This window comes from Lagopus muta, chromosome 8, assembly GCF_023343835.1.
Source record: "Lagopus muta isolate bLagMut1 chromosome 8, bLagMut1 primary, whole genome shotgun sequence".
Classification (NCBI taxonomy): Eukaryota; Metazoa; Chordata; class Aves; order Galliformes; family Phasianidae; genus Lagopus; species Lagopus muta.
In genome coordinates, this window is record NC_064440.1 from 17,759,980 (window position 1) to 17,781,975 (window position 21,996).

At 36.2% G+C, this 21,996-nt stretch overlaps 2 protein-coding genes across 2 annotated transcripts in view; one reads left to right on the top strand and one right to left on the bottom strand.

Annotated features, from left to right (window-relative positions):
- B3GALT1 (beta-1,3-galactosyltransferase 1) overlaps positions 1 to 12,583 on the top strand; it is a 211,010-nt gene extending 198,427 nt beyond the window's left edge. The window contains exon 4 of the transcript XR_007378406.1: positions 3,740 to 12,583. The gene's annotated coding sequence lies outside the window, so the exon portion shown is untranslated. The remainder of the gene's footprint in view (positions 1 to 3,739) is intronic.
- The window catches only part of STK39 (serine/threonine kinase 39), an 87,200-nt gene that overhangs the window by 3,024 nt on the left and 62,180 nt on the right, over positions 1 to 21,996 (bottom strand). Inside the window, 3 exon segments of the mRNA XM_048952335.1 lie at positions 2,744 to 2,808; positions 16,135 to 16,203; positions 18,126 to 18,178. Of these exon segments, the coding sequence (XP_048808292.1) occupies positions 2,744 to 2,808; positions 16,135 to 16,203; positions 18,126 to 18,178 (187 nt within the window).

The following is a 21,996-nucleotide window of genomic DNA, read 5'->3' on the forward strand; positions in this document are numbered from 1 at the left end:
GACAAATACAGTTAAGATACAGGTTCTTGTTTCCCAGAAGATTGAAATGCTTTGTTGCGTGTACAAAAATACTACACCAGAAAAAGCAATCTGCAAGCAGTGAGATACTAACCAGATTTCTTGTCCACAAATAGTAACTAATCCTAAACTAAAGAACACTTTTCAATTGAATTCTCTGAATGGATATAGGATTAGCCAGATTTAGACTTCGAATCCCCATGAAATATTTACAAGAAAATGTGTTTTAATCAAATTGTATACAAGTGCTCTCAAATCCTGCTAAGAGGTAACAAAAACAAATGACAGTCTTCTTAGGCAACTCCACTACACAGGAGCAAGTAAAAATTGAACTTGAATTAAATAAATCAAGGGTAAGAATAAATTAAGATACTACTTGTGGTTATGTTCAATTCCCAGGAAGTTAAAAATGTCAGGAAGAGACTTTGATTAAAAGTTAACCTTGGGAACTGTTACCTAGCCAGTAGAACTTACCTTAAGAAGGGAAAGAGACACTGAATTACAACTGACTATTAATTCTGATCTTGGTAAAGCCTAGGAGTATTCTCTCACTGGAATCTGAAATATGTGACACTGACTGCTCCCCAGCATTTAAGTAATAAATCCAGCTGAAACACAGAAATATCCCAATCTAAATTAGATGGTTGGGGTTTTTTTTGTTTTCAACATACACAAACATTAACTGGACACTATGGAATATTAAATGTTGAAGCTTAAAGCCCCTAATTAAAGAGCATGAATTAGAAACAACCCAGACTTCTATATAGACTCTGGTATATCTATGTTTCTAAATAGTCTTCCCGAGATGCCATCAGCTGAATAATAAAGTCATAGTCAGATGTTTAGACTACAAGAACAGATCATCTGGAAAAAAAAAAAAAGATCAGCTTTTAAGCTGTATTTAGATTGTAAGGGCCATTTGAATTACATGTCCCACATCACGATCCCCTCCTAAAAGCAAACCGGTTCTGCTGACTTTACTGGACTGTAGAGGAATAATGAAGCTAAATTATTTAATTGTTAAAACTACTCAAATCTATATTTTAAAAAATGACATGGGAAGAACAATCCTGAATTAACACATTATCATCAGCTAGGTCACTTACTCTAAAAATGGCTTTCTACAGCCCATAAGAAGCAGCTGCTTTTATAAACAAAGCTATGATTCTGGAGACCTACTTACCTAATAGACACTCAGTCTAGTCTTTCACATGTGCCTGAGTCACTCTCAGCAAGGGGTGCTGAAAGCTAATTGGCAAGAGTTTGGTATTTACAGGGCTAATCTTTCAACAGCTTTAGGTATCCATATTTTCAATTTGATTTTGGAAGACATAGACACAAACACAGCACATCTATTCTGAATTAAGTTTTTGGAATGTTAAGCTATTAATTCATCCATGAGGACAGCATCAAAATCAACCAAAATTGGGATCCACGTTCCAAGGCAAAATGTGCACCTCTAAACAGTCACAGGCACATACCTGTGGTTTGACATGCTATATAGATAAATTTTTAATTGTGGATTCTCAGTTAAAAGAAAGTTGATGGGAAGAACTAAGGACAAGAGAGCAGTAGAAAGACTGATCTGAATTTAACTGAAATGCTGGCAGGTGTTGGTAGAAGTGGAGTTGGAACAATGTGCCCTCAGAACTGATGCGAGTTCCTCCCCCTGCAAAGTTATGGAGCTACATGACTGCACATATCCCTAATGCCCTGTCAAAACTGGTTTTAGGTTCTCTCTCTCTCACACACAGTAATTTCAATCATCTCATCTATGAACACACTTATTCAACAAAACAGTGAAAATGAGAGAAAACACAAACTGCACTAATGTTACAATAATTAGTTTCTTTCTTCCTCTCAACTTTTTGGACTATTTAAAACCATTTCCCTTGCACAGGTTCTTTCATTGAGGACTACCCACATTCAGTAAGGAAATTACTGCACAAAATAGACTTTGGAACAGGCCCCTCAGGACAGCGGTCACAGCACTGCACCTGCCGCAGCTCAAGAAGTGTTCAGACAAACCTCTCAGAAATAAGGTTTGATTTTTGAGTGGTCCTGTGAGGAGCCAGGAGATGGACTTGATGATCCCTGCGGCCATCCCTTCTAACTCAGGATATTCTATGAATGACGAACAAGCGTTTCTCCTGCTTGCTCTTCCAGCTATGCAGCACAGCTGCTCAGTGGCACTGCTCTCTGCATAAGCAACTCTCTGCAGCTAGAAGTTTTCCTTGCAGAAGAAGTTGACATACTCCCTCATATCTAAGTTCGTATGCAATTGTTCTCTAAGACTCCCCAACTCTTGCAGTTCTTCCTCCACCTTATCAAAGTCAGAAGTTTATTAATTATACATGAATGTAATGAAACTTTGACAACTGCATTGGATGATGGAATCCAACTGGTTAAAAATATACTAGGAGAGAGAAAAGAGAATGAGAAAGGGCGTATAAATACAGTTGCTTTCACCATCACGTATTCAGAAGAGTCACTGTTCCAGGCAGGAAGCTTTGTTCAAACGTTACAAGCTCAAATCCTGTAGTTTCTTACGACGTTTTCTAACTGATATAGAGAAGGTCAGAAAAAGTTTTTCAGTTTTTGCCAAATGGTTGGCACAGCATTCAAAGCTATTTGAGAAAGAATCAACAGGCTGCTCTTTAATATGAGAACATTTCTGTTTCTGAAGCTGCATGTACTGTATGACTCATTACCAACTCTCACTTACCAACTTAAAAGTTAATGTTTTCAAGGCCTTTGGATCATCTACAATCTTCTGTAAGTTAGCAGCAACTGTAAAATAAAGTATGAAGAAAATGATTTACAGAAAATTGCATTCAACATAGCATCAGACCTTGTATTCATGCTGGATTATAACTACACATACATACATACATGCCTGCACATTAGCACTTGAATCATTTAATTACTCCCAGTTGTAGTGCGGATGTCAGCAGTCAGACTGCCATAAACCTGTTTCCTCTCTTTTGCTGTTATTTTATGCCTGTGTGAATTGAGTCAGAGAAAAAAGTCAGACTGAGAACCTAGTGATAGCTAAAACTCAACTACTAATTTTCTGCCTAGTCTACTGCTCAAGATTGCTTAACAACCTGACAAATTCAAGTGCAAGGAAAGTTGCAAGCAAGTAGCAAAGGATAAGCAGAACCACAGCTGTCGAGACTTACACTGCAGTTCTGCCAACCGCCTTGGCCTCCATCAGCACAGGATTCTAGGATAAGGCTGAGTTCACTTTCTCCTCTATCTTCTGCTTGTTTAATGAGAGAACATTCCTGTTTCTGAAGCTACTTCACCTGGCTGTATGCTTACGCTTCTGACTGTTATCCAGGCCAGTAATAGTACTCATTCAGAACCATAGCAATCTGCTAGAGGGCAGTGAACCAGCAGGAAAAAAAAAAAACAAAAAACCAGCAAAAATAAGGGTGATTAAAAAAAAAAAGCTGATTTTTAAACTGCTCTCTCAGTGAGCTTGATCAAGATTGGCAATGCAACAGCAGTAAACACTAATTAGATATAGAGATCAAGAGAACAGAAAAGGAGGGAGAAAAGTAAACTCCTTTTGTATGAAAGCACCTAACATCCATTTTAAATTGCAATGTTAATTTTTATTTTTTATATGCAATGTTATTAACATTTATCTTCATCAAAAAATTTGGTCGCCTTTTGGCTGTTGGTTTGCTAAACTTGTTCCCCATCTTCATGCTAGGTCGTGAGCTGAGTTCAGACTGAGTAACTGGAGTGCCTCTGTTAAAAAGTCACTAATACGGACAAGACGTCATTAACCAGACATCAACATAAGAAAAAGGCTCCATGCTTTGCAGAGCTACTGAGACAAGAAATAAAAAAACTAAACAACTTAAGTAGAAGATTTCTCAGTACACTGAATAGGTAAGTATCATAAGATAGATGTTCTCTGTAAATAATATTTGCCACAGATTTTGTAAGGTGGAAAATAAGACTGTGGCAAAGCTATGTGCAAGTTGAAAGCACTACTGCCACACCAAGATATATAGCATACATCAAATTCAGGTTCCTACCTCCTGCACTGGTTCTAATGCCACGGAGACAGTTTTCACTTTAGTGCCTGGTAGTGTATAATTCACTGCACATAGCAGAATGGAATTTGGCCTCATGTAGGGAAATATAGTATTTGGCTAGGGAATTTACAGAGGTAAACAAATATGCCAACATAAGCTCTGTCACCAACAAATGCAAACCAAAATTTTGGGGGTCTCATTTTCTCTTTATCATTGAGATGGCCCAGAGTACTGTTTGTAGACGTGTACAAATTCAACTGAAGATGAAAAGATGTTTGAAACTAAAAACAAACCTTAAGAAATAAGCACAAGGTACATTCTGTACGGAACGCTTCTTGGAAAGAACAAATAATTAACTTTCACAGTTAAATGAATTCAACAATAGTCATTACAATAGAAAGTCTTTCCAATTTTAAAGCTTCGTTATTCATAATCTTCTTTATTCTACTCATTATAAGTGGTTTTTATTTTAATCACACAATTCACTTACACAATCAGCAAGTCATTTTTTATTGCAGTACCTCCTACCTAGCAAAACACATGCAAATACAGATAATGCTTTTTACTACAATTAATATTTAAGAATCTACACAAGAATCTCACAAAAAAACTGTGCTGATAGTTCCTGAAAATACAATATCTTAAAGCTTGTATGTCTTCAAAATCTATTAAATAAGATCTTACCCAAGGCCTCACAAAACATTTCTTTAAAATAAAGAAAGAAAAGCCAGCTTTTGTTAGCTGGCTTCACCAAAATAGAGATACAGAGCTACAGACTGTGGTAAGGTCTTGGATCTCTCAGATCCAAAGATTTCTAGCTTCACCTATTACAAAATGATGAGCTTCAAATGGGCACTTGCCTTAAAGAGGAGCAACTGTTCTCTTAATGTTACCCAGCTGCAGGACAACTATGGCAAGTCAGCATGCTGCCTGGCTGCTGCACCTGAATGCAAGAACTGCCACCTGCCTTTAGGCAAAGTTACTGTTCCTACACTCGCACGTATTGCCCAGTTTATCAGCAAGTGTTTTAATAAACTATTGCACAGGGGACATATGCACTGAGGTCTTCACAGGTAGCATCAAAATCTTAAAAAGCTTAATGCCTTCCTGCTGATTCTTCATCAAGAAGAAATTCAAATCTACAAAGCAAAAATTGCATAAGATAAACTATAAACAATAAATGTAAATACTTAATGTAAATGTATAGGAAAATAGTTAATTCTATTTACTTATCTTTATTAAAATCCATAGTAAAAAGAAGTGATATTTATGTGGGTGATGTTCTTGAAGAAAAACTGCTTTTCAAAGAACAGTGCTCATTTAAAGTCTACAGTTTTCTGTGTTTGTCTCAACTTTCAATACGAACGCAAGCCAAAACCTTTTACATATAAAAAGCTGGAAAAGCATCACGTGGAAGAATATGAAATACCCTTTATTTTTGTTTCTCTGATAGGCCACAATTAGAGTGGGATGTGTTTAATCAAACAGAAGATTAGGAGAATTTTAAGAGTGATGCCAGATGTTTTCAGGCCACACTTGAAAAAGATAAAGACCTGCACTGAGTCCATAATATTAGAATAAAAAAATCACATAAAAACAGGAACACCTGCAGTCTCCCAAAGAGATATCTTTTCAATTTCAATTATATAAATTCAGCATTGTTCAAGTAAAACAAGTGTTTCACTAGTGACTTTTGGTATTGTTATGTATTTTCTGGCTTTTCTAGAACAGCAAGAAAAATGAGTTTGCCAGAATATTGTAATCAGTACCATTCTATCAAGCCACAACGAATGAAAAAAAAAAAAAACAAAAACCCTGTCTCCTGCAATATCTGAAAATCCAAGTCAGTATCAAGCATGAATGAAACATGCATGATTACCTAGCAAAACCACATAGTCTTGTTGATAGCTTGTTCTTTTTCCTAATTCCCTGCCTTCTTCTGGGCAGTGCTAGGTCTCTTGTCCTTATCAAGAACAAGGCCACCCAACAGTCTAAATTTGGATACATAAGTCTGCATTTCAGGAAACTAAAAATAAGTTGGTTTTTTTTTTTTTTTTTTTTTTTTTTTTAAAAGAGATAATGATGATTCTTTGCACCTTAGTGTAAGCCAACTGTTTCAGGTACTTCAGTAAGTAGAGGCATGCCCAATGCTTAACAGCTTAAAGATGTTGACTCAACTAATAGCTGGAATCTTTCAGTGCCTGATGTAAATAGCTACAAAGAAATAGCAGTAATGCCAAAACTGCAGGTGGCTGTGGCATCTTGAGTTTAGTTATTTTCTTCTAGAAATAGAGCCTGAAGCACAGGCAGCAGGAGCCATCCAAGCAGCTGAAAATCCTTCCTGACAACCAGCTTGCAGCTTCCAGCTTCCAATTACTTGCTCAGAAAGTTTGAGATGCCATCTTCACTACAAAGGTGACATTCTCAAGGTTACAAAAATGAAAGTTAACACACTCCAGAGTGGAATACTCAGCCAACTTTAAATGAAATTATTTATTGCATTTAATACTATTATTACATATTTATTTCCAGAAGTTTAGGACTGTTATTAAACCTATGCAATTTGGATGATGAAGCATGCCGTGTCTTGGCAGATACCTGGAAATTCCTATCAGATACGCTCACAACAATAAACAATGTTCCTACACACAAGCTGCTGCTACTGTTCAGCCCTGTTCAAAATTACTGGCTGCATCAAGAAAGAAAGAAAGATGTCTCTTAAGCAGTACTGCTCTTAAGTGGCCACAGCTACTGAATTTGGTCCCTTTTCATTGAGGAAATTGATTTACTACATTGACTCACTAACCCTCCCAGTGAGGTTACATAAAAACTTCTCATATTCCTTAGATATGAAAAAATGAGCCTAAAGTTACTAAATGCAGATGAATCCAGTCACATCTGCAAATGCTATTGAAATCCTAAGGGAAAAAAGAGAAAAGTAACCATCTCTCTCACTCTCTCTCTACCTCTCTTTCTCCATGCCCTCAACAATTTTCTTTGTTTTTCAACTTAGTGAACAAAGTCACTAAGTTTAATAAATTTAATACAGTAATGCTCTCTTTCAGATGAGAACAGGTTTACCTTAAGAGTTTTTACGGAGGACTGTGGCACTGAGGAGGGAGGAATCATTCTCTCCACTGATGCTTAAGCTGTTTTGAAAAGCAGGGACATTTTAAAACACATCTCTGGATTCTACTTTACACCTCATCTCTAAGATAAGTTTAACTGCAGTTTAAATTGACAAAGCAATTTTCATTGAAGTACTCTGAAGTCATGCCTTGGATACTGTACTTCTGAAATTCATAGCAGATCACTGTAGTCTGCAATCAGCATTAACTGATAATTTGAAAAACTTGTCAGGAATTCACTGCTTCCATGGGGGTTGAATATGCTAGATCCAACATTTTATTTTGCAGAGTGTATTCTCAAGACGTTTTGGCCATGCTACTATACAATTCAGAAGAAACACGGACAAGATAACTGCACAACAGAATCAAGCAGTGATGGAAGAACCTTTGCCAGCAAAACCTGCAAGTAAATAGAGCACATTTCAAATCACGTCTTGGAGCAAATACCCTCTTCAAATGTTAGCAGCAGTTAGCACAATAGACTTTTGTTGTTTACAGCAATAAATGAGGTGCTGTTCAGCTTGCTTCAGAAGGCTTCTGAAGGACATACAATCAACCCCTGCACCACAAATCATTCCAGGTTCTCTTGCAGGTTTTGTTCAGAGACAAATGGTTGAGTCACTCTGTCAGAGTAAGTGTCTGCACTTGTGGAGCATACAGTAGGATAAAAAGGTCAAAACCAGCACATAAATACACACAACACAGACAGCTAATTGCAGATATAATAAATAAAAACCCCTCATAGTCAGTGTCCTCTAGCACATACATTTATTTAGCATATACTACAAGACACTTTCTACTGTATATTTTCAGCTGACATAAGTGATAATTTTTAAATAAGTGATCAATAGAAGCCAACGTAACAGAAAAAAATCTTCAAGATCACAAAAAATTATCCATAACAGACTGAGCACACATGGGGCAGTCTCAAATAGCTGTTTCTCTAATGTGACAGGAGCCTGCCTAGTTTTTTAGAATTCTTAACACAGCATGAAATCTAATGGCTTCAGAATAGGGAAAACTTCTGAAAAAGTTAAAATTAATGAGACAGTAAATAAAGCTATATGAATAGAGTACAACCATTTCCTGTACAATGCCAGTGCAGCCAAATGAGCCAGGGCCATCTGGCATAAACAGACACAAGTAGCATCCAGTGTCTGAGACAATATTTCTGTGATGCTCTCAAAACAATAATGATTTGCATACTCTTCCACTTGATGAAAAATGGATGGAGAACTTCTGACACTAGTTTGACAATTTGGAGAGCTATTACACATATATTCAGATATAAGGAAAAGCAAACATTCAGGTACAAAATTACTGACACTAAAAAGAACTGAGAAAAAATGTGTTTAATAAAAGAAAATCGTCTATATGTAGTCTAAAATGCAGTCTGTAAGAAATAGCAAGAAGCAGCCACCTTCAGCTGCTCTCTACTTCATCCAAATGTACTGCTATTAGAAAGGCCAAACTCAAAGCACCACAGATTTATTGGCTCTCTCCGATTGTTCCAAATATTACCTCTCCCCCAGATGCAGGGGTTTATTTTGCAATTCCCATCTGATACATGAGTTCTACTCAATAACTGCCTTGGGAGTCTACCAATTTGAGGATTAATGTTGTATCTTCCTGTGCAGGTCTCGAGAAGCAGGAAGTCTGAGTGACAAATTAGAGCTTTTCTCCAAAGAGCTGAATTTATGATGCATACTCATGAGGCAGTTTCACTTATTGCAAGACATCCATTGCAATCTAAATACTCATTTGTATTTCACACTGCACAGTGATTTTCATGCATTTGCAAGATCAGAACCAAATAAAAACCAAGCTTTGAAACCTAGCCAGCATTGGATTATAGTATATTATGCAAACAATTGTAGCAGTCAACCTTTATAGCTTTTTGGTAATGATTCCTCCAGATCTCTTGGTTATTACTATCTAGTGTTTTTCAGTAGCTCATGAACTGCAAGAAAGATTAAAAATCTTTCCAAAGGGTCAGAAAGGCCTTATGAGTGGGAATGCTTCTATTAATTCATCCATTCAGGAGGCTAGTCAAAATCCCTTTTGTTTATGTTGCTTGAGAACAGTAGCAAGGGAAATATTAAAGCATTTTGAGATCTGTGACAGCCAACTTCACAAGTGTTTATTGCTGGAGGACTGCAAGGAACGAGACATGGTTCTCATAAGAAAGAAATGAAATAAAGAAATCAACAGCAAGCTTGGCTTCTATTTTCTGAGGATGCTATTGGATGCTGATAAGGGAGAAACATTAAAAACATTTAGAAATGTATTATTTATGAAGAGGCTGTCATTAGGAATTTATCAAAGGAAGATTAAGGCTCACAAATTTGTCTGAATTCTCTTTGCTGAATCGGGAGATATAAAGACAGAGGAAATGATTTATTCCATTTCAAATTTGATACTTTAATATCCAAGATTTTGATTTGCAGCTTTGCAGTCAGAAAACACAGTTGCAGGAGAACAGCATTCATCAACAGAATAACAGAGGACCAAACAAAGCTCCTACTTGAACTGTGGAAAACTGAAGAGATCTCCTTTAGTATCTTTATGAACAGGACTGCAATTACATGGTGGTCAGCAATTCCCACAGCTTAAAGCAATTATTAAAACCACTTGAGCCCTGAGGTTCACATGGTTTCTAAGTCCCAGTACAGCAGACACGGTAGAAACCAGGAATGCAAGTTTTCTTGTGTGTGAAGTACCAGGCAAAAAAGTTAAGCTTATTCAACATCTTTCAAAAGACCTTTAAGGACATTTAACTAGTAGTTTGACACCAGCGTATCCTCTTCCAAGGGCTAGAAGAGAATTGAGACCCAAGTTTTGGCCAATAACCAGCTATGCCATGTTACTCAAGAGCAGAAGAGGCAAAGGCATGGAAGATGCATCAGGGGCATATACTCCTGACTTTTAAGAACAAATAAAGCCCTTAAGTATCCTCCCTCAAACCACAACAATAATGAGCTTGTGGAATAAGAATAGCTCCAAAGCCCTTCACCTTACTATCCGCTAACATGGAGAATTAATACCCAGAGGTCACAGACAAAAACTGGAAAACTGAGTGACAAAATATACAAGATGTTTTTCTAGATAACTTGACTGAAAAATTCCCACCCAATTGAAAGAATGTATTTTATGAAGCAGAAGCACTGGAAGCATACACTGGAAGTGTATGGAAGAAATAAATTTAATGCTAGAAACAGACCTATTTCAATTCTAGTAACACATGATCATCAAACACCCAAATTCTCAATTATTTAGTATCCACTTCTGATCCCAAGGCAAAGTATTACATTCAACACTTTTAGATCCCCTGCCAAGAAAAAAAATATGAAAATATGATACTTTTTATTAAATTAAAATAGAACTGTAGCAGGCAAATGGTACCATTTCCCAGAAGCTTATAAAAAAATGGAAGACTGAGTTTTCAGGATATTTTTGTTCTCCCATAGTGTGTGAAGAAGTCTGAGTCAAACTACTGCACATTTAAAATAGTGTCATAAAAAGATATGTAGAACATATCTGAATATTTAAATTCTTACGTATTCCAGAGTTAGATTCCACATGCATTTAATGGAGGTAGACAATACCTAGAAGAATTCAGAGGGCTGAGGTAGGAATACACAATCGTAACTTCCCCTTCATTTTGAAGGAAAGTGTTTTGATAAACCTGAGTTTTCTAAGCCACAGCGCAGTCTCAATTTAACATCTGAAACAAAAGTTTAGATCTGCAGCCCAACACTCCTAGTTTAACAAGCCCGAGATATTACAGTATATCAAGCTCATAAATTTTCTGTACAAACGAATGAGTCATTACCAGTGACTGAATACAGAAAGCAAGTGCTAGCTTTTAGACAAAGGTTTCACTGCCTCTCAAACAGCTGTCAAAATATCAAAGCCAGCTCAACAAATATCTTTATCGTGCCAGATTAGAGTTGAAATGTAGGTCTATACAGAAATAAAGCAGGTCACATTCTGCCATGCATATTATCACTTGATAATCTCTCATCAGATGTTCACATCTCTCCTTTTCTGAGTACTGCTATGAATTATAGAAAATGAATTATAGATTTTGTTCTGACAAAACTATTAAGATGATGAAATGGCAGTCAGGCTATTTCACTACCTTGTCTGAAACTTGAAACAACAAAAAATACACGTAGAAAAACCTTGATTTCAGGAGTTAGGTTTTGAAATGGACTACCTCTAGTTTTAAGTACATCTTTAAATCCTTATTTTGACATACTAACTACTTGCAGGAGAAGTGAATGCCAAGAAAACAACAATAACTAAATTACTGTTGAAAAGGGGAACATTACTTACACTGCTGTCTTAGCAAGTTCTGATTCAAATTCACAGCTTTTTTTTTTTTTAATAAGAAAAAAGAAACAGAAATGAAAGACCTTAAAACCACAACTCAGACCTATGAGAGAATAGGGAAAGCTTTAGGTTTATCACCTGCTGTATTAGGCAGAACCCAAACTAATCCCACTGATAAACAGATGAATTTGTTCCTCACAAACTGGGAACTGCTTGACTGGGTGCTGAAAAAAAGCAGCCTTCTCTGAAAGCAACCACCAACTCCACCTTTTTTTTTTTTCCCCTGAAAGTAGTGAAAAATCATTTGATTGTACCTTTTAGATGAACACATTTCCAATGATATGTGTACAGATTAATTTGGTTACACTGACAACTTCTTACGCATTTATGTCATGTCACAGCTCAGCCACTAAAGCCATTACAGCAGCTGCTGCTATTTACACAACACAGTGTTCTTTTCCACCATCCTGAATGCCTGAGTTTCCATTACACAGACAATTCAGTGAGGTGGGAATGTGCACGAAGCCAGCCTTGTTCACACAGTATAGTTTTTCAAATGCACCTTTTACACAGGACATATATAGCTAAAACAACTTTTAAGGAGCAATTAGATGCAAAGCTTGATTACCTAACGGTGTATCTCAAACCTCCAGAACTCCCAACAGTCTAGTCATTATGAGTCACTCTTCAATGCATTAGCTCTAAATGAGCCAGATGTGTTGAAATATTTAAGTCCTAGGTAAGCTCTGGGGATTTTAGAGAGATTCTCCTATTGCTAATGCATGTGCATCTCTTGCTAAAGAGAAACACAGCTAGGTGCACACACTAAAGGCACAAGAGTTTCTACATAATGCCTTAAAATGCAGCACAATTTCTGTTGTATGCATGTTTCTTTTCAGAGTAATAAATTGAAAAGTAAACAAATTATTTAGTCTATTCTTGAAATAAATTTTTACAGTCTGTTAGGGCATTTTCTCATTAGTAAGTTTATAAGTACATCAAGCTTTAGAATACATAAGATGTGATACACAACTAAAAAAAAAAAAACAATTTCATTTTGAACAATTGACACAAGAAAAAAAGTTTCTAGTAAATTTCCCCAAAGATCATAAAAATCAAATGTTCTGATCTCAAACTGTGATTGATATTAAATGGCAAAGCTATTCTGCCTCAAGTTGTAGTGCTAAACCAGTTTGTGTACCCTTAGCAATACTACTGCCCTTGGCAAAGCTATATATTTACGCAGTACATTTTCAATGTATGCAGCACAGTCTTATTTTACCAGAAATTTATTTAATCAGAAAATATGTTGGAATTAGTTGAACAAAAGGCATCACTTCATTCAGTTTCAAAGAGGATTAATCCAACACGACTGCAAACAAAACCAGATATAAGCAAAAGCACGATAAGAGGAAGCACTGAGCAACTCTGGGGTAGTTTCTATGAATTTGATTATCAGTGTCACTGCAGGTTAAGATCCTGTTATAGACAGTATAGTAATAAATTGCACTTTCACTTTTTCAGTTTCTCAGTGAAGTATGGAAGTTCAGCATCAGCACATAGGACACTATAATACAATCAGATGTTTCAATTTCATGTCCTTCAATACTCTTCGTTAATATTATTTACTGTTTAATATATCTTGAAACCATTCATTCTGGATTTGGCCTGATACGCATTCTTTGCATTTGTGGTCAGCTTAGCTATCTAGAGCCACGACCTTTTCATCCTAGATGCTGGTATTAGTCCTGTCTACTTACCACAGTAACCACATCAAATAAAAATTCACACGCAAAACCAACCAACCAAAAAACAAAGCACTCCGAGATAGCATTTACTGTAATTGTAAATATATAAGATGTTGGCAAAAATACTTGCTACAATCAAAATATGATCTCATTTAAAAATATGATCTATTCCTTTCTCAACTGCTTCTTCTAAACATACTAGACTTTTCAAATAGGGAGCTTTTGCTTTGCCTTACTGAAAGCTGCTTCTCTAGTTACCAAGTGCCGGCAACTGGGTCTGGATCCAAAAACAAAAGGCAGACATCAATTTGCCAGTAGGTAACATTTGATGTATTTAAATGTGAAGGTACGTCTTCCACAATTCTTGAAGTATTCACAGATACTTGTTGACAAAAACTCCTAAAATTAAAGTTACATTAATATAGTGAAGAACAACTGTATGTTTCTTGACTGCAAATCTACAGGAACTTTTATTTAAATTTTGTTTGGGAAGAAGCATTTTTTCCTTCTAAATATCTACAGACAGCTCCCTTTAGATTCTGAAATTTCAGGATTGCATCCAGATGATCTACAGCTTTGATGAAATTACATACACAGCAGTGAAGCAGGACTGCAACTATGTGATTTCCAACAGAACTGAGTATTTATATGATTAGACTTTCTTTTATGGAATAAAACAATCTAAACAAAGCATAACTACGTGAAGGTTTACTAGCACATGCATAGACATTTTATCTGAAAACATTCTGAAAATATTAGATCTTTCACACGATTTAACAGCTGTTTCAGAGCTGTATAAAAATACCTTATCAAGTAGATGTCTACATATAGCCACCGAGACTCACTTCCCCCCTGACCAATTCAAAATCCAGTCTTCTTTAAACTAATTTTTTTGTACCGACTCCCTTGATCTAGGGACCCCCTGTGTAACAATGCTACTGTCAATGAGAACAGAAACCAGTCAATTATAGCGAGAACTGAGCACGCAAGATGGGATTTTTACATGTCCACAGAACAGGTAGTTGAACTTACTGCTTATTGGAATGGAAATCTTCCGAGGATGACTGTGTTAATAAGTGAAGTGAATCCAGCAGGACTCAGAAGGTGAAGTGTGTTCATGCTAAGCAGTGAGTTCTGTAAAACCTGCATGTCAACTGGTCCCTACTAACAGATTCAGCTCATATACGGCCATACTTTTCACAGCAGCTTTTGCTGACTCTGGTTCAAGTATGCATTCAGAAAAATCAGATGTTATGCCAATAAATTGTTAAGTTCAAAACAAACATGGGTGTTTTCACTTTTTCTTTAATTGCAGTTTCTATGTCTCAACTTTTTTTTTTTTTTTTAAAGTAACTACAGGAACAACTTTCACAAGGCTAACTTAGAAATCTGCTTTCATTTCTTGTTTAACTAGTGATAGAACTAGAGGGAATGGCTTCAAGCTGTGTCAGGGGAGATTTAGGCAGGACGTTAGGAAATACTACTTCTCTGGCAGAGTGGTCAGGCACTGGAATGGGCTGCCCAGGGAGGTGGTGGAGTCACCAACCCTGGAAGTGTTCAAGGAGCGTTTGGATTTTGTGTTGAGGGACATGGTTTAGTGAATACTACTGATGATAGGTGGATGGTTGGACTGGATGATCTTGTAGGTCTTTTTGAACCCTGGTGTTTCTGTGATTCATATTACAGAGGCTGAATTTCTGCATGGTTCTGTTGAAAAGTGAGAGATAATTTATCAGCTGCTTTCAGCCTGTAAGAATCAGATCTTCTGGTGAAGAAGGTTAACCAAACTCATCTCCGCTATTCATAGTCAAGGAGATTATAAACCTTTCAATTTGGAGTGAACAAGGTGGCAAAATCATTTTACAAAGAAAATGAGTTTTGTAAGAGGATTTGCATTTTCAGCACCATCTGTTCTTTTATACGACTTACTGCTTTAAACTAAGGAAGTGAAATATTTTTCAAGACTGTACTGCTATAGAGGAGGTGACAGCTCAAAATGTGCTCAATTTCTTGTAAACAGATGTGGCCAGGTCCTTCAAATCTTCACCTGCATAATCCAATGCTGCAGAAACTTCCTTTGGTTGGTTGGTTTTCAGAATTCACAGATTTGTTTGGTAAAGATACCTAAACCAACTGATAGGAACTTTTACAACTGCAACACAAAGATCAAGCTACTGGTATTTCTCCAGCTCTCACATGCTTATCATCTATTAAAAAGCTCTGATTTTGGCAACTATATTTCTAGAGGCACTGAACAACCACAGGAAGAGTTGCAACTGCAGGGAAAAGAATATTTAAGAAATTAATCATTTGTCAACAGTGAATTGCTTTAAAAAATAAAAGTCACTGAAACACAGAATAGAAAAATAGAGAAGTATCTTTCCTCTCAACTGCAAGAAAACATTTCCAATTATCTTTAAACACAATTCTGGCCAGATTCTGAATTCTGGTATGCTTTTATTTCTGTGAACTCTACATGATACTTAATTTAAAATAACATGATATATAATTTCAGGGTTCCAAAGCATACTTTGAATAATCCCACTCCAAAATCATTTTATTGTTAAACAAAAAAATTAAGTTAGTGTAGAAATGATCAATCATTGAATTCTAAATGGTCCTACAGGAGATTTGTTATATTACTCCTTTTAAATCAGTGAAGAGATCCAACTTCCAAAACACAATTCTTCAACTGGTATCAAAACTGGTTTGTTGAACAAACTATGCATTCATGGAAGCAAAATTAGGAGAAAGAAAACTGTGTAACAACCAACAACAGAGAATGCATTTTTTCACATTCATTTAACACAAACTTGTCACAAGAGCATAATTGCAAAGAAAAATGTAATTTACCTATAACTACATCGTGGCCATCAACCAGGCCTGCAGAGAACAGCTCCTGGGAAACACCATCTGCTGTGTCTGTCCAAAAGGTGAAGTATGAGAATCCAGAACAAGAACAAAAAGTATTAATCACCCAAAGCAATATAACAAAATTATATTTTAGTTTCAAAACACCCATAAGTTGCAGGCTTAAATTCAATGTTATTGTTCATTAGGAGGGAGAAAAAAAGGACCACAATTTTACAAGATAATTAACTTAGCAGCTTCTACACAGCAAAATACTGTGATGATTTTATTGATTACAAATACCATACAGACCATTCCACGTCACTAGCATATCTTCTCTATTCTTAAGAATAGGTACTCTTAGTGGTTTACAATTTCAGTATTTTCACAACCAAGAAAATAAACTGTTCTGGGGCATTTTCACTTGTGCCTCCCATCTTCTCTACTGTATATCTAGATAGAGAAGTGTAATATCAGGTTTTCCTGTTTGTTAACAATGAGTCAAGGGAGTCACACAGTCCTTATTTTCTTTGAGCTCTGAGCTCAGAACAGGCTTTATGTATGGTGACCCAGAAGATTCAGAGCTCTGGATGGATGTTGACTGCTGCAACTGAGCAGCTTAATTCCCAAGTCTCCATGCCTACTAATGGTTACTGGACAATTATTGCATAAAGTATTTGGAAGGCTTAGAGTAAGTGGGGAACAGCAAGAACAAGCCTATGTTCCACCAAGGTATCAACTAAACATGACATGAATGCAAAGTGTCTACATGGAGTCCATGTTTTGAGGCAGCTGAACATTTACATAAACTCCTCAAGTAAAACACAGACGAAAAAACAGCGTCACTGAGTGAGTTAGAATTTCTGTAGAGATTTGAGGGTGAGAATACTGGCAATCTCAGTAACTATTTGGAATAGTCCTCATGTACTTTATGATATACCCTGCATTTTTCAACCAAGTACAGATTTTTGCATAGCTTATGTAACTGCTTAGTGAGTATTTAAGTAATTTTTTCAAAAGCAACTAAATCAGGATGCTCTGTACCCAACTGAGTAAAGAAATTTTTCTTATTATTACTCATTTCCAAAATTCATGAGACATGCAAGTAGACAACAGAATATATCCACAAAACTACTGCATAAGATAGAGGATATGATATACAGGGAAAAAAAAGATGCCTGTTCCAATTTGGACTTTTTTTTTTTTTTAAGTGGAAGCTCTGTGTAAAGAATATTCTAAGTATAGCGTATATTGACTTCTGAAAAAAAAAAAAAATGAAATATGTTCACAGCTTAAAGGGCTGCTATGTAACAAGGATGATACCTTCTTTCTCAACATATCATCCCCTTGCGTATTTTATTGCAATAATACCTGGTATCCTTCAAATAAAAATAAATTTTATGACTTCTTAAAACTCTTAGCACTGGAAAGCCAGAGTTCTACAAGCTTCTACAAGTGGAATCCTAAGTTTCAGTGCCAGAATTTATTTCTGCTGATGAGACATAAGCTACAAATGCAATTCAATTGCCAACTGAAGACATCTGAAAAATGGTGTATACCCCATATATTTTAACAGAACTTTTTATTACATAGGGCAAAGAAACTCAAATATTACCACTATCACCACATATATTTTCATAGCTACCCTATGCCATTTCTTGTTATGTTCTCCAAATGTAAAAAAAAAAAAAAAAAAAAGTAAATCCCAAAGCCATAAATATCATGATACAAGATCTTACATACCACATAGATCACTTGAGTAAGACATGAAATTGATAAAGTATACTGTAGAGAAAAATCAAACATACACGGTACATTATGCAACCTAGCCACCAGAATTTACACACATCTCACGTTCTTGTTCAAGTCCAATGTGAAGCTCTGCATACTAGGGAACACTTCAGAGAGATAGCTTATATTAACCAGAAGTACAAATCGATTTCTGAAAAACCCTTCCGAACAATAAACAAATAATTCAATTGAAAGAGCCTTACCTCTGCCTGGAGTAAACTCAAAGCGTATATCATTAAGTTCTTTTCTGGAGTTTCTGAAAAACATTCAGTGCATACATTAAAATTTAATGAAGAAAAGCTTATTCAAACTAACAATTTTCAACTTTGTAAGTGAATTGCTTTCAAATATGTGAGGAGTACGCAGTTTTATGTTCTAGTATTTCCTCAACTGGCGGGCACATCTAAGAAACTTAAAAAAAAAAAAAGTTAAAAAAAACTTTTTTTAAAAAATATAATTAGAAAATAGATTTATTTATTTTAATGAAGAACCATGATTTGTAAAAATGGATGCAAATAGTTGCGTGAGCCTAGCCAGGAGACCATTTAGCTTTGCAGCGGGATATAAATTTTGGCTACAACAGTCACTGTGTCCAAGGGCCAGGCCCTTGCCTGTTGCTCCCACCCCAGGTCAGCAATAGCTGCTGAGAATCTCATCTTTGATACTGTCTGAAGGAAATGCCCAACAACTTTTACATCCACCTGCGCTACTTAAAATTGCTAGATTTCTGCTATTTCTCACCTAATGATTTGTATTCATGATAATCTCTTCTGTTCAATACTAAAACTATATGAAATTAGCATAGAACATAGCATTAAAAAAATAACAGACTAGTTTCAGTGACAACTACTCAGGCCCTCTATCTAGACAATTCAAATAGCATCGGCAACCACATTTTTGCAGCAAAGACTTTCCTCAACTTGAAAAATACTGCTTTCCCAACACATCCTGACAGGAGGCTTCACCACATTTTCATGGCAACGTTTTGGTGAAAATCAGCAGAAAGTCTTAGGCTGAAAAACATCTGGAGAACCTAAAGGATGAAACCGAATCCTCTATTAATATTTTCCATCTTCAAGAGACACTCTGCTATGCTGGCTCTAACAGTTCAGTACAGTCTGACTGGCACATATCACCCTTCTCCAAGAGTACTCCAAGAGTACCAAAACATTCATTTTTTTAAAGCCTTCTATTGGAGATCAAATACACACAGAGCAGCTCACTTAAGGGACTGAAAAGCAGTTCTTGATGCATAGCATCTATAAAGCTGTTATGAAATGAATAGCTTCACATACTGACCACCATTCTCTCAACAGGGAGGTTCTTCATACATATAAAATAAGCAGCACAGCATGAAAACCAAAGGTTTTCTGCCTTCATGTTTGTTCCTGAGAGCGCTTTAAGCAGTTAAGCACTTGTGACACAGCCATAAGGGACTTACTACCCAACTCAAAGAATTCCTTTATAATTTCATATTGTGCTCGAAACCACCACCTCTTGCACATTTTCCATTTCAATTTTAGTTAATAATTTCTACCATCTACAAAACATTAGCCTCTTCACTAAACAGACATGCATCTTGTTTTTGGAAATGGCAATCTGACTGAGCATAGGGATGAACTTAATTGCTATAGCATGCTTTTTCCAATGAATTGTTAAATCCACTTGAAAAGCTAATAGCAACAGAATGCATTTTGCAGTCCATTATTCTTCTCCCCAGCAAGGAGGAGAACTGTAAGCAAGCTCAGATTTCAGCATACCAGGCCATGAAGTCTTGCTGTGGGAAAACTAAATCCAATACCCAGCTGTGTCTTAAGAGCTATTATCACTTGCTAAATACTTACAAAAATATTAGAGTCAAAAAGCAGCAACATGCAGGAAAACAAAAACCAGTGATTGGCAACATAGACAAAAGCAATATAGCAAAGCCTGAAAAATAAGTATGCCACATGCAGTGTTTAAAATGAAGAGTACTCATTTACTGAACATACTGAATGCTTCAAAGCTGAAGGAGTTTCAGGATCCCAAAATTCTACTCTAAAAAGCTATGGGATTTAAGTGTGTTAATACAAGCTGTGGATAATGCAGCTAGACTGGTACAGATTTACTAGGCTCATTTACTTCTGTTGTAAAATCTGCTGCCATTATATGGAATGATGCACTTATTCTATTTTTATTGAAGAAAGAATTAGCATGAATCTCAATTCTCCAGCCCCCACCTTCCAAAAGCCCTGGATGGCTTCCTGTCTAGAAACAAGCCACATATGACCCATCTCTGAGCTCCCTTTTGGCACATCGCTCCCCTCTGCTGAAATTTATCACATCTAATGAGCTTATTAAACTGCTGCTTTCCAAAAAAGGGAAAGTTTCACAGAAATTCAGACTACTTCTCCAAAATAAAATAAAAAAGCTGTTTTGGCTGAATGTGGGACTCGGCTCAGACTTGCATACCCTCTCCCTGCATACACTTTTGAAGAAACAAATCAAAGGAATAACAACTTTTTTCACACTTCTGCAGACAGAAATCAGGAAGTTTTGCTTATTAGCAGCTACACTGAATTGCTCCAGCCCACATATCTTTTTTCACAGCTGAGAATGACTTCTGTAGATTTAGCACTCTTCCAGACAACTACTTAGAAACTAGTTCATTAGGCTCTCAGATTGCCTTTCCCCAAATCTCCCATAAAACATTCACCACATAAAAAGGCACCAACTCATTATGAACTCTCACAAAAATTACCCATTTTCTAACAGACCAACATAGCAATGTTACATCAGCTGCTCCCGATACAGACTGTTTCCTAAAGAAAGATGAAAATGAGGAAGTGAGTTTTATTTTGTTTTTAAATTGCAAAATGTCCCAAATAGAAGTTATGAGTCAAGTTTGTTTATTAAAGTGAAGGTGAAAATTCAAGAAAACTCAGGCCAACTTTGCCACCTCCACTTTTATACTCAACTATTTTAAATTTAGTTGCTGCTTTCTGTTTAATTGTATACTGTAATTCAGGAAATGAAACAAAGGAGGTTTGTCAAGATAAATTGCTAAAAGCTTTTTTGCTTATGGTTCCATTATCTTCCAGACATTTATTGATTTCCATAAATTACTGATTCCATTATGTATTTATCTACCAAACAGAAGATGCACTTGATTTATCCCCTAAAAGCTGGTCGCCCTCTTCTCCAGTTTTCAGACTCTTCTCTGGTTCTAGTCAGTCACCGAATTAGTCTTCTAGTTCCCTTGCTACTCTTTGGTGACAGCTGTTTGGGTTTACTGATTTGCATGCAGTTTCCAAGTACTGTTTCATTTGTTCATCAGTCTTTTTTTTCCCCACTTACATCCATTACAGCCTTATCATGCAGCAGCACACACCGGCTTTATTACTACTAAACAGAAAGTGGATTTGAAGAAAGGCACCTATATCTTCATGATTAATAATTTTATCTTCTTCATCATTTCTTAATGGTCCCTAGTTTCTCTAATGCATTTGTGAAAAACATCTATTTCTATCTAAAATTGCAAACTCAGACCTTTTAGCCATCCCTTGTAATACCTCTTATATGCTCCTTGCTTTGTACCATTATAGACTCATATTCTTGATTATCAAGGATACAGACACCCCATCTCTTTTAAAGAGTAGTAAGTTCTAAATATTTTTGTGCATTTTAGCACACTGCATTTTATTCTTTTCCTATATGTTGTTTTTAACTATGCAGTCAGTTCCAACAGGACTAATCTGCTTTAAATAAGAGCAACACCCAAATCAGCATTGTTAAGACATTTTGCTGGACACTTTCCTTGCTACGTCATTTTAGAATTTAAAATTTTGCACCTTAAAAAAAGTGTATCTCCTGATGAAAAAAAACATGGTGAAGCTTTGGGTTACTTGATGTGCACATAAACACTGCTAGAGCTGTTTTCTGATTTTCTAGGAAGTAAGGCTTCATCAAAGAACCAGAAAAAAAAACCATGAGCCAACTTCATTACACAGTCCCATCCTGCCTGTTAGAAAAGCCTGTTTAAAAAGAAATTATTTGCGTAACGATGCTTATGTTCACTAAGACCAAGATTAGAGA